This window comes from Mycteria americana, chromosome 22 (assembly GCF_035582795.1).
Source record: "Mycteria americana isolate JAX WOST 10 ecotype Jacksonville Zoo and Gardens chromosome 22, USCA_MyAme_1.0, whole genome shotgun sequence".
Classification (NCBI taxonomy): domain Eukaryota; kingdom Metazoa; phylum Chordata; class Aves; order Ciconiiformes; family Ciconiidae; genus Mycteria; species Mycteria americana.
In genome coordinates, this window is record NC_134386.1 from 8,030,001 (window position 1) to 8,041,564 (window position 11,564).

An 11,564-nucleotide genomic window follows, 5' to 3' on the forward strand; every position below is an offset into this window, starting at 1 on the left:
GAATTCACAAATGAAAGCATAGGCTGGAGAACTTCAGAGCACATATATGTGTGAGAGGCCGGGGGGTAGCTAGAATAATCCCCTCAGCAGCAGCACACAGCTGCCCTCCAGCCCTGTGGCAACTCCTTGTACCACTGTCACCAGTCAGGTTGTTCACCTGGCTGCTTCCTATTCTGGATGCAACAGACTCTGCTGTCCTGTCTGGACAGAATATACGTGAGCATCTGAGCAGACTACCTTTATGCCACACTAAGACCAGGTATTATTTCTTTGCACTTCAAAAGAGGCCCAGGTTTGAGGGGGCTGATATCCTCCAGAGATGCTCAGAAGAGAGGTCACTGGAGGCCCAGCACCTCAAAACCAGTCACAGCCACCAAGTGATCTCCCTCAAGAGTCAGTGAGAACCTTCAAGTATGCATCCCAGCCAGACAGGAGTTTTGGGAAAGTCAAGCTAGGTTAAGGAGTCAGCAGTTCAGTATTTGTAGCACTTTTTGACCAAGCGTGCTGCTTGCTTACTCATCACCTGTGGTGAGGAAAGGAAGATCCAAGAGGCAGGAAAGTGTTCCCTAGCTGCTCAAATGCAGCAGGTAGCATCTACACCTGGGACTCATTTGCTTACTCATAAGCATCAGGACTACTGGAGACAACATGTGGTGTTCCACCAGTTCTTGAAGGTAGTCATGGGCCACATCTACCAGCGGCACGTGAATGTTGGTTCACCCACTTCCTCAAAGAACTTGATCTCCATGGGTGCAATGAGACTGGACGCACTGTGGCAGAATTTGAACAAAGGCAGCTAGAACTGTCTGTGCTGATCGAGGCTCTCACACTGTCAGGACAGCCCTTGGAGTGGCCTTGTCTGAGAATCACACCAATCCTGAGATGCAGATTGAAGGAAGCTGCCCAGGTTTGCTGGAGAAGCAAGAGTTCAGTGAGAGACACCCAGGGTGTGCTCTGGCAGCAACACATCTGAAGTCAAACGCAATTTGGCCCCTTGAGTGTCTAGAGACCACCAATGAGGTGGGTTGTCTCAACCAGGGGCTGGCTGCCAGGGAGGCATGAGCATGGGGCTGGCTCATGCGAGGAAGGTGGAGGCAGAGCATCCCAATCCAGCAGATGAGAGGAAACACCCATGTCAAAAGTACATATATAAGTCTGAGCTTGTCTGCCAACTCTTCCCATTCCTCAGCTGGCCAGTATGTTGGTTTTGGTTCTTTGCAATTCACCACCCAATTAACAGCCTGGCACTAACCAGTGTATGGACCTGAGCCCAGCCTCCAAATCTGCAGCCAGCGCTGCAGGCCTGGCAGGGGGGCAGGTTCCTGGAGGGACGAGTGCCACCTCCTCAGCCACACAGAAGACGCCACCCTGGTTGCAGGGGGCCCTTGGCAGCTGCTGCCCATTGCATCAGACGAGGACAGAGCGGAAGGGCTGGGCGGTGGGGGGAGATTTGGCAGACTCCCTTTGGCCAGCAGCACTCCTGCTGAGGGATTTGCAGTCCCTTCCTTGGCTGTGCCCGGAGCATCCTGCGGCGGCGAGGGACGCTGCTCCCCGCCCAGGACGCCCTCCCCGTCCGGGCGCTGGCGGGGCAGGGGGCGCAGCAGCTCATGCGGCGCGGCGTCCGCAGCGCAGTTTGCAGACGCTCCCGCCCACTCGCCACTTTGGCTTCCGAGGCGGGGAGGGGGCTCCAGGGACCCCGGTCAGATCCCTCCACCGGGGGTGTCCCCTGTCCCCTCTCCCCTCCCCATCCCACAGCCTCCCAGGCTGCCCGGCACCCAGGATCCCCGCTGTCCCCGCAGCCCCCAGGGAAGCAGGCGCCCGGGTGCTCGGGAGGAGGTTTGCAGCGATGTGTCTCCGCCCCCCTGGCCCCGCCTCCCCGCCTTCGCGTCCGTCTGTCCGTCCGCCTGCCCTCCTCTCTCTCCTTCGCAGCCATCCCTCTGCTTACGTAGCCCTGCATCTTCCTGTCTGCCCGAGCATCTCTTGCTCTGTCTCTCCATCCCTCCCCCTTCTGTCTCTGTATCTCATCCGTCTGTCCCTTACCCTCTCTCCCCCTTCCTCTTCCATCTATCTCTGCGTCTATCTGATTGTCAGTCCGTCCCTGCTGCCTCTGCCCTTCATTCTGGTGAGTGTCTGCTTGTTTGTGCGTCACTTTGTTATTCTGTCCTTATTCTCTGTTCGTTTTCCTTGTTTGCTGGGGAGAGCTTGCCCCTATTCAATCCATCCCTCTGTCCATCCCTCATCCCTGCTCCCCCAAGGTCTTCACCCTATTTGCTCTGTCTGTCCACCCTGTCAGCATGATTGTGGGGTGGGGATTTTTCTGGTGCTCCTCCCTGTCACCCCAGAGCAAGAACTGGGGAAATTGAGGCAAATGTGTCTGAACCAGAGAGATTTATGTGGGTGGGTTTGGGGCAGACGGCGGTCCCTTTCACCTCCCAGCACTTGGCTGGAAGACAGCCACTTGAACTACACCCTCCTCCCAGTGCCTTTCTGGGATTTGCTCTGCAATCATGGAATACCTGTCCCTGGCCTCATTTCTCTCTCCATCATGTTCCCCCTTATTATCTGGACTTTCAACCTGCCCTTGCAGGTGCTTTCTTTTGTGCAGCTACATTCACACAATACTGTTTGTGATGGGGACCTGCTTATCTCTTCTAAAATGGACCCTTCCACCTGTCCATCCATCCTTTTCAACAAAAATTTTGACATCTCTCTGTTTGTCCACCTATGCATCCATCTGTCCCAAAATAGACCGCATCTGCCAATCTATCCATCCAGCCATGGATGGGTAGCCATGTATTGTTCATCCCAATACAGTCCCATCCATCCATCCATCCATCCATCCATCCATCCATCCTCCCTTGCTTACACACCTTCTTCCCTCCATCTGCCCTTGCTACCCCTCAGTTCTCTTCAAGATTCTCCTGTGGTGGGGGTGGGGTGCAGACCTCCTCAATGCAGAGATAGTCCTGGTGATGTCCCAGTGCTCATGAACAGGGATTTCTGAATCCATGGGTTTGCTCTGGCTTTACATGGTGGGTTGGGGCTTCCAGCTATGTGTGTAGGACTGGGGAAACAGCAAGGAATCTTCACCGAATAGGGGCTGCCCGGTGGTTTCCGTGGATCTCTTCTCTTACAGGAGACCCTTCTTGTCTGCAGGTCTCCAGAAATGTGGCGTCAGAGCTTTGGACTTCTAGAAAAATCCTACATCAGTGACAGTGAGCTGGGGATCAGGCAGCTGAGGGACATTCGGGGGATGGGGGATGCTCCCAAAGGGGAACAAAGAAAGGAGAAGGATAGGCAGCCATAGGGGGAAATATCTGGACTGGATCTTCCCAGAGTAAAACAAGGAGGGGAATGGTCAAGAGGTCTACAGGAAATGGGTGGGGAACAGAGGTATGGGGAAAAAGGGAAGCTAGGGGGGTGGGGGGCAGACACTGTTCTACAGCAGGCTCAGACTAGACCCTCAGTAACATTGGTCACCTAGTCTTGCTTTCCAGGGTGGGAACGGCCACATACCTGAAGCAGCCCCAACCACCTCCTTGTGTCGTTCATGTGTGCTGATGGACAGGTTGCATCTCTCCCAACAGCAACAGGATCCTTTTTGCTGGGGAAGTGGCTCCAAATACCCCTGCAAACAGTGCCTCTGTGTAGTGCTGTGGTGGATGTTGCTATCCAGGATTATGTGGCTGACGTGGCCTCTGAACTCATCTACCAGAACAAGAGTCCGATCTCCACAGAAGTCCTCTTCGCCTTCCCTCTGGGCCCCCGCATGGCCATCTACTCCTTCCAGGCCCACAGTGAGGATGCCAAGGTCCAGGCCATGCTGCGGGATGAGGTACCAGCATCCAGGCACAAATGGGCAGACCACCACAGGGGCTTAGGATGAGCCTGCCTGGTGATCAGCTTTCTGTGCCTCCCTTTCCCACCCAGGCCCAGCAGCTGCATGAGGCTACAGGGGGCTGGGAGAATCTGGAATACCTTCAGGATCAGTCCGAGTATCCGGGTAAGGTGTTTGCCTGCTTCCTGGGCACCCTGTCCCCTGGCAGGGAGATGGTCGTGACCTTGCGCTATGTCCAAGAGCTGCCACGGGAGCCAGATGGAGCAGCTCATTTTGTGCTGCCACCCACACTACATCCTTACACAAGACACTATGGTGAGTGACCCCACAAGGAACCTGCCCTCCCAGTCACACACCCCACAGAATGGTCACAGACTCCCTATGTACTTTACAAACAGATGCCATGCAACTTCCCTTTGCACCCACAGAGGGACCCACATTTCTCCCCCATGCAGCCCCTGGACAGATCCACATATTCTTCCTTGTGCCCCATGAGAGGATCCACACCTCCCACACATATTTCCCATAAACAGACTCATGGACACCTCCATACGCCTTATTGACAAGCCCCAATTCTCTCCATATGTCCTATATATGGATGCCAAATCCTGCACCCCCACCCCCACCACTGCAGGGAGAGCCTCTGCCCTCCCCAGTGCCGTGGTTCTCCTTGCAGCCTGGAATTGTCTCACTAGCAAGCTGCCCTACAGCCTGCTGCTCACCGCTAGCCTGCAGTCACCCCGTGGAGTGGCCAATGTCCAGGCCAACTTTGCCCTCACCCCTTTGATCTACACTGCCCAGGACCACAGCACTGCACAGGTATGCCCTCCTGAGTGTCAGGATCCCAGGGGGAGCTGGGGAGGGTTGTCATCACTGCGAAAAAGGGGTTGTACTGGGATCAGTGCCTGTGCTCCTGGCCGAATGCTGTGTCTGGTCCCCTCCTCCTGTGTATGACCAGCCACCCCTTCTCCAGGTCTCACTGGCTGGTAGCCCTCCAAGTCAGCATAATTTGGAGCTGCTGGTGTATTTTGGAGACCCCACTGCAGTCGGTGCTGTGGTGGAGAAGGGAGACCCTGGGGCCCCTCCAGGTGAGTGCAGCTGGGGAGGGAACATGGGGGCACCTCTGGGTGGCAGGAGGTAGTGGGGCACGGGGAGACATGGTGGTCTGGGGGAGGCAAGATATCATTGGACACTGGGATGGGAATGGGACACATTCAGATGGGATAGTGTGGGTCCTTGGGCTCCGGGGTGGGGTGTTGGGGACACTGTGGTGAGGTATCAGATATAGCAGCATGCCTATGAGAAGTTCTGTGTTAGGGCTCACTGGGTAGCTGTATTGGAGGCACTGGATTGGAACACATGGGACACTGGGATGTGCAATTAGTGGACAGTACAGTAGGGTATTGAGGTACCAGTGCGGGGCATCACGGGCTCTGGGATGGTGGAAGCTGAAAGAACAATGAGAATCAGAACCAGGAGGAGGAGGGGGGTCCCTATCTGGCCTTCATCCCATACCTCCTCCAGGCTCCCTGCTTGGTGACCCCATGGTGTTGGTGACACTGGCACCCAGCATCCCTGAGGCAGTGCCTGGGCAGCACCGGTCTGGAGAGTTCATCTTCCTCCTGGACACCACTTTTCTTGAGCATGCACAGGTACCCCTGCAGAGCAGGAACCAGGATGGAGTGGAGGAGCAGATTGAGGGGGAGCAGGCCAGGGCAGGCATTTACGGAGGGACAGAGATGTGAGGGGGCACTGGCGAGGCCTGAAATGGTCCTGAAATATCTGGGGTGCCCAGGGGAGTTTGGGGCACTGGCTCGTTTCATTCAGGGGAGTCCAGAGGCTTTAGGAGGACCAGACTATGGGCAAAGGCATCTGTACCCTGCATCAGTGCCTCCCAAGACCTGCCTGCTGTGTCTTTCCACAGGAGTCCCTGCTCTTCCTTCTCAAAAGCCTGCCCCTGGGCTGCTACTTCAACATCTACTGCTATGGAGAAGCCTCTGTGGGCATCTTCCCGTGAGCAAACAGGGGGCAGGCTGGGTGCTATGGGGCTGGATTAGGTGCTAGTGGGTAGGGCTGGATACTGTGGGCCATGGCTGGGTGCTGTGTGGCTGGAATGGGTGCTATGGGGCAGGGTTAGATGTTGGAGGGCAGGTATGCATGCTCTGAAATTGGCTGGTTGGTATGGGGCAAGGTTGGGTGCTGTAGGGCATGACTGGCTACTGTAGAGCAGGGCTGGATTCTGGGGATGGGATCTTTATGGCATTATGGAATAGCACCTCTTGGGGTTCTGTTGAGCAGAGTCTTGTAGGAACTATGAAGCCAGGTCTCTTCAAGAAATACTATGGGGCAAGGACTTGCAGAGGACCCTAGGGCATAGCTGTGGGAAGTGCTATGGGGCAGGGTCTCAGGGAGCACTAGGGCCAGCATAGAGCAATGTGCTCTCCAAACGTGCTGTGCCCCCTGCAGGCAAAGTGTTGAATATACCCAGGACAACCTGACTGAGGCCATGCGGCGCATCCCTTCCACCGGCTCCAGTTTGGGTGACACTAATCTGCTGGGAACCCTCTGCTCAATCTACAATAACCCCCGCCCCCGCGGGCATACACGCCAGGTCTGGGTGCAGGGGCATGGAGGGGTGGAGGGACAGGTGGAGGAGGAGAGAGAGGACACAGGAGTATGGGTGGAAGGAGCCACCCAAAGTACATGGTGGTCACAAGGGAACAAGAAGGATACTGTGGGGTGTGGGGGAATGGAGAAGTGGGTCTATATCTTTGGGGTTTTCTGTCCCTGAATTGATATTTCTCCCTGGAGTAGTCTCTCTACAGGGGGGGTCTCTCTCCTGGGCCTCTCTCTCCATTTCAGGGGCCTGCTCTCCCCATTTTGGGATCCCTGTGCAGGGCCCCACCACTCATGTTCCCTCTCTACCAGCTCTTCATCTTCATGGCCGCGCTACCCCCTGACAAGGAAGCCATCGCAGCTGAGGTCTGCCGTCACCGCAACAGCCACCGGTAATGGGGACTCTCTGCCCCCACCCAAGTCCTCCAGTCCCCCTTTGGTTGTCCAGTCAGTTCCATCCCTGAGGAGGTCCCCTGTTCACCAGTGCCTGTCCCAATCCTTGGGCCTCTCCAATGTCCCAAAGACCCTTTCCACGCTGCACATGGGGGCTCCAGTGCCAAGCCCCCACGTGGGAGTCTTTGCTTACTACTCCCATAACCACAGCACCCTTCACAGAGTGAGCAGGGAGACTGAGGCACGGGGCTTGTACAACCTGATGTGCCCCCAAGCTCTGCTCCAGCCCCACTAGACCGACCCCAGCTCTGCCAGCTCCCTGCCTAAACCCAGCTCCAACCTCAGTCCCTCACTCTCTGCTCTTCCTCCTCCCCCCTTGTTCTGCACCCCAGCTTTGTTCCCCCAGCTTTAACTCCAGCCTGTGTTCTCCAGCTCTATCCTGGCATCCTTGCACCCACCTCTGGCTCTCATTTCTGACACCTTTCCCTGCTTCCCCCATAGGTGTTTCTCCTTCTGCTTCTCAGAGGACAGCGCTGCCCTGGCTATGGCCCTGGCCAGGGAGACAGGGGGTGAAGCTACCTACGTCTCCTCTGACAACAGTATGACAGTTGTGGTAGGAACCTAGGAGCCCTGGCAGGTCCCCCTCTGTTCCACAGACACACTGACTTCCAAGTACCCCAGCTCCTGGACTGCCCACACACAGTAGTCGAGACCCAGCTGTCCCAAGAACTCAGGCACCCAGGCTTCCCCTGACTCTACCCCACCGCCCCACCCCACTGAGAACCCAGGTGCCTGGGCTTCTGCCCTTCTATAACCCACAGACCTGACTGTGCACAGGGAACCCAGCTGGTGCAGGCTACCCCACACATTCCACTGTCCCCCAGGGAACCCCGACACTGGGGGCCATGAGCTGAGCCCTGGTGGAGCTGCGAACTGTGGTGTCCTGCCCTCTGTCCCCAGGTGTTGAAGTGCCTGAAGCAGGCCCTCAAGCCAGCAGCTGAAGGAGTCTCTCTGAGCTGGACCCTGCCTCGTGGCCTGGAGGTTGAGGTGCTGGGGGGCACCCCTGAGTCCATCTTTCAGGGTCAACACAGCCTCCTCTATGCCCAGATCCATGGACAGGCGCAGGTGAGAGCTGGGACTACAGTCACCCCCAGTTACCTCCCGATAGCCTCCCAGTAACCATCAGTAATCTTTCAATAACTTCCCGATATCCTCCAGTAACCATGTTGTGTCCCCAGTAACCTCCAGTAGCTTCCCATTATTTCCCAGGATCCGACAGTGGACAAGGGGGTCATGACCTTGCAGTACAGCCTGGATGGCCAGGATGTCACTCACACGATTGAATTCCCACTGTGCCCACAGGGAGATGGTCGGTGAGAGCCTGTCCTAAGGGAAGATGCATGCATCCCCCTCATTTCTAACATGGACTCCAGCTGAGAGGCGGCTCAGATAGCTTATGCATTCCCACCTTCCACACACAATCCCAAACTGGCAGAGAACCCAGGTGTCCAAGCATGCCCTCCTTCCCTGCTGTGACCCCACAGGGATAGGACCCAGGAACCTGGGCATCACTTCCCTCCAGACAGACGAGGACCCAGGCATCCAGGTTTTCCCTCTGTCCATCTTCACCCCTGAAGGCAGAGAACCCCGGTGTCCAGGTTCTCTCTCTGTCCACCTTTCCCCAGCATGGAGATGAGTCAGCTGGTCAGGCCTCACCCCACTCTGTCCCCAGGCTGGCTGGGCATCGTCTGGCTGCGAGGTGCCTGCTGAAGAGGTTGTTGCCAGAGGCTGCAAGTGGGTCAGCGGATGAACCAAGGCATCGCGCAGTTGAGATCAGCCTTACTTCGGGGATCATCTGCCCCTTTACCAGCTATGTGGGGGTTCGCACATCACAGAGGGTAACCTGGTACCGAGGTAAGGAAAGACACTTGCGGGAAAGAGCTGGTGGGGCAGCTCTGTGGGATGTTCTCATTCCACTGGAGCTGGAACCCCAGCCACAGGGCACCCCCAGTCTCACGGGGTAGGCCCCATTACCACCAAGTGCTTCTTTCCCATGTGCTTAATTCAGCCCCTTTCCCCGTTTGCCCTCGAAGGGCCCCTGGCACTGTTGCCACCCCGCCAGTCACTCATCCCCTGCCAGATCGTTGAGCTTCGTGGCTCCAGTAGAGTCTCTTCCTGCCATCCTGTGAGCATCTGGGTCCCACCCGGCTGGCTGACAGCAGTGTGTGAGTCATGGCTTGCCCTCCGTCGACTCACCCATGCTATTGCTGCCCTGCCCCAGCGGGGGGCTTGCTCAAAAGGTATGGGATAATCTAATGTCTTATAGGCTTACGCTGCCATGTCTTGCCCACGGTGTGGAAATAAATGAATTTTGCCTTTAACCCTTCCCTTAGTTACCCTTTAAACTTGAAAGTCCTTCAGCAAATATGAGACCCAGCTCAGGGGCACCGGGGAGGGGACAGGGACAGTGCTGGATCATAAATACACATTTGGATAAGATGTGTTGGGGGGCTATCAAGAGGGGCCTTGAGACATGTCTGGGCAGGAATGCCAGGACAAGAAGCAATGGTCAAAGTTGGGCGTGAGTTAGGGGTGTCCAGAAAGGGCTGCAGATAGGAGTGCTTTGGGAACATGCAGGAAGGAGCTTAGACTGCAGGTAGCTGCCTAAAGAAGAGCAGAGATAATGTTCTGGAGCATTGCACAGGGAGTAGAGAGGGGCCAGCTTCCTGTGATTCTCCCAACCCTCCTGTTCACATCTTCTCCCACAGCATGTAAACCACCACCATCATCTATTTCTTCTCTCAAGTATGTGGGTCCCATGGAATTTGTTTTGCGCTCTCCAATTTTTTGGCCTTGTTCCACCGAAGTGTTTGCTGAGTGCCAGGAGCTGGTGGCACTGCAGAATGCAGATGGCTCCTGGGCCCTCAGCTCAGGACTGGCCTCTGTGCTGGAAACTGATGAGGCTGAAATCAAGGGAAAAATGCCTGGTGAGGTAAGGGGAGAACCTCTTATGGTGGCAGCATGTCATCCAGGGGCAGTGGGAACCCGTGGCTGGTGGCAACACTGGCATCCAAAGAGCAGCCAGAGAGGAATGAAGGGATCAGAAACCAGAAGCCACAAAGGAAGGGGTGGGAAGCAGTGAGGGGACAGGGAGGATGCTCAGCACTGTGTGCTGGTCTGAGTCATTGTTCTCCTACAGGTCATGGAGCCAAGCATTTGGGCCACAGTGCTGGCTGTGGCCTGGCTGCACAGACCCGACAAGTGTTACCAAGACCTCTGTGAGTTGCTGGAGGCCAAGGCTGTGACCTGGCTGTGCAGCCGAGCTGGTGAGTCTTGAGGGTCCTTTTCCTGCTGATCCTCACAGCACAGCCTCCTCCCTTCTCTCTCCAGTGGGACCTGCCTCACCCCTTCTCAGGAGACCACAGTCTCCTGGGGGCAGGTGAAGGAGTCCTGTGTCCCCTTTCTCCTTTCCACCTGTGGACTCTCCCTCCTGCCTGACTCCCCTAGTGCCCCTGTCTCTCCCTGATTGCAGTGTCCCAGCTGGACAAGTGCCTGGAGGCAGCCAACACCCTCCTTGGGAGCAGCGTGAAGCCAAGTGTCTTCAGGCTCTGAGCTCAACACATGCCTTGTGCTACAGACTGGCAGCACCTGCAGAGCTAAAAAGGGACAGAAAGTATAGCCTAAATTCACCTGCCATGCTGGGATACCACTGTTGCTGCCAGCTGGGGTCTTACATTACAGATGAATTCTCACTGCTTATGTCTTCTACCAGTTGGGCTGAACCTGTATCATGCTGAACTCCTCAAGAGAAAACCTCTAGTTCAGAGCCTCCAGCGTGTTTGGTTTGGGTGGAGGTGGGAGTGGGAAGGAAGCATCACATTCCCCAGTGGTTGCCCTTCCCGAATTTGGCTTTGGCAAAATGGGCTACGGCCTCCACAAAGACGGTGCTTAGGGACATAGTTTAGTGGTGGACTTGGTAGTGTTAGGTTAACAGTTGGACTCAATGATCTAAGGGTCTTTTCCAACCTAAATGATTCTATGATTCTATGGTTTGTGTCTTGACAAGAGAGTGCTGTGCACACCAGAAAAGATGAGTGTTTAGAGGTGTCAACAGCAGGCACAATAGCAGTGGCTTCCAATGGAGGACTCCTGCTGCACCCCACTTGCTGGCCTCCTCGCTTTACCCCAAAAGTCCAGGCTGTGTCAGGAACTCCCATATCTGCATTGCCATGTAAACCAATCATTTTGGAAGGAAAACTCTCATCTACATCAGACCCAGCCCATCATAATGTCCAAGAGAACTCATGTGGGGTGAGATTGATTTGAAAACTATCATCATGTTGGAGGTGGAACTGCAGGAGCTTTTGATTAGCAAACCAGTCATGCAATGTACTCCCTCCTGCCCCAGGGTCCTGAATTCATGGGTCTCATTCCATGTTGGCAACGTCTCTGATTCATTTTCCAATAAACAGTGAATCTTCTGGAAGCCAAAAGGTGTGACATAGCCTTTATTTCAGTTGGGTCTATGATCCTTCCCTCCAGGGGCAATCTATGAGTCGCCAGGAGGGGCATGAAAGGACTTCACTTCCCAGAGAGCTGTGTATTGTAATACAGTAAATAAGGTGCTGCCATTGCTCTTGGAAGAGCACAGACCTGTTCTAGGTTAGCAAGACAAGAACTGAGAACTTGCCAGGCTTTTTCTGGACTACTTTTGGCT

General features: G+C 55.5%; 1 protein-coding gene across 1 annotated transcript; it reads left to right on the plus strand.

Annotated features, from left to right (window-relative positions):
• Window positions 1-1,952: 1,952 nt before the first annotated feature.
• On the plus strand, window positions 1,953-11,137 carry LOC142419712 (von Willebrand factor A domain-containing protein 5A-like). Its single transcript, XM_075522972.1, has 18 exons — window positions 1,953-2,122; window positions 3,137-3,215; window positions 3,588-3,835; window positions 3,931-4,153; window positions 4,515-4,657; window positions 4,812-4,926; window positions 5,363-5,490; window positions 5,763-5,851; window positions 6,305-6,449; window positions 6,767-6,846; window positions 7,349-7,457; window positions 7,808-7,972; window positions 8,117-8,220; window positions 8,580-8,761; window positions 8,941-9,147; window positions 9,616-9,839; window positions 10,047-10,173; window positions 10,380-11,137. Exons 2-18 carry the CDS (start codon window positions 3,167-3,169, stop codon window positions 10,457-10,459), a joined length of 2,418 nt encoding a protein of 805 aa, XP_075379087.1. The 5' UTR covers window positions 1,953-2,122; window positions 3,137-3,166; the 3' UTR covers window positions 10,460-11,137.
• The last annotated feature ends 427 nt before the right edge of the window (window positions 11,138-11,564 follow it).

Bases quoted from the DNA above. Each gene is read 5' to 3' on its own strand.
- LOC142419712 (XM_075522972.1), top strand. From the start codon at position 3,167: ATGTGGCGTCAGAGCTTTGGACTTCTAGAAAAATCCTACATCAGTGAC. The intron at 6,450-6,766 runs GTCTGGGTGCAG...CCTCTCTACCAG, and splicing joins CCCGCGGGCATACACGCCAG to CTCTTCATCTTCATGGCCGC. The intron at 8,221-8,579 runs GTGAGAGCCTGT...CTCTGTCCCCAG, and splicing joins TGCCCACAGGGAGATGGTCG to GCTGGCTGGGCATCGTCTGG.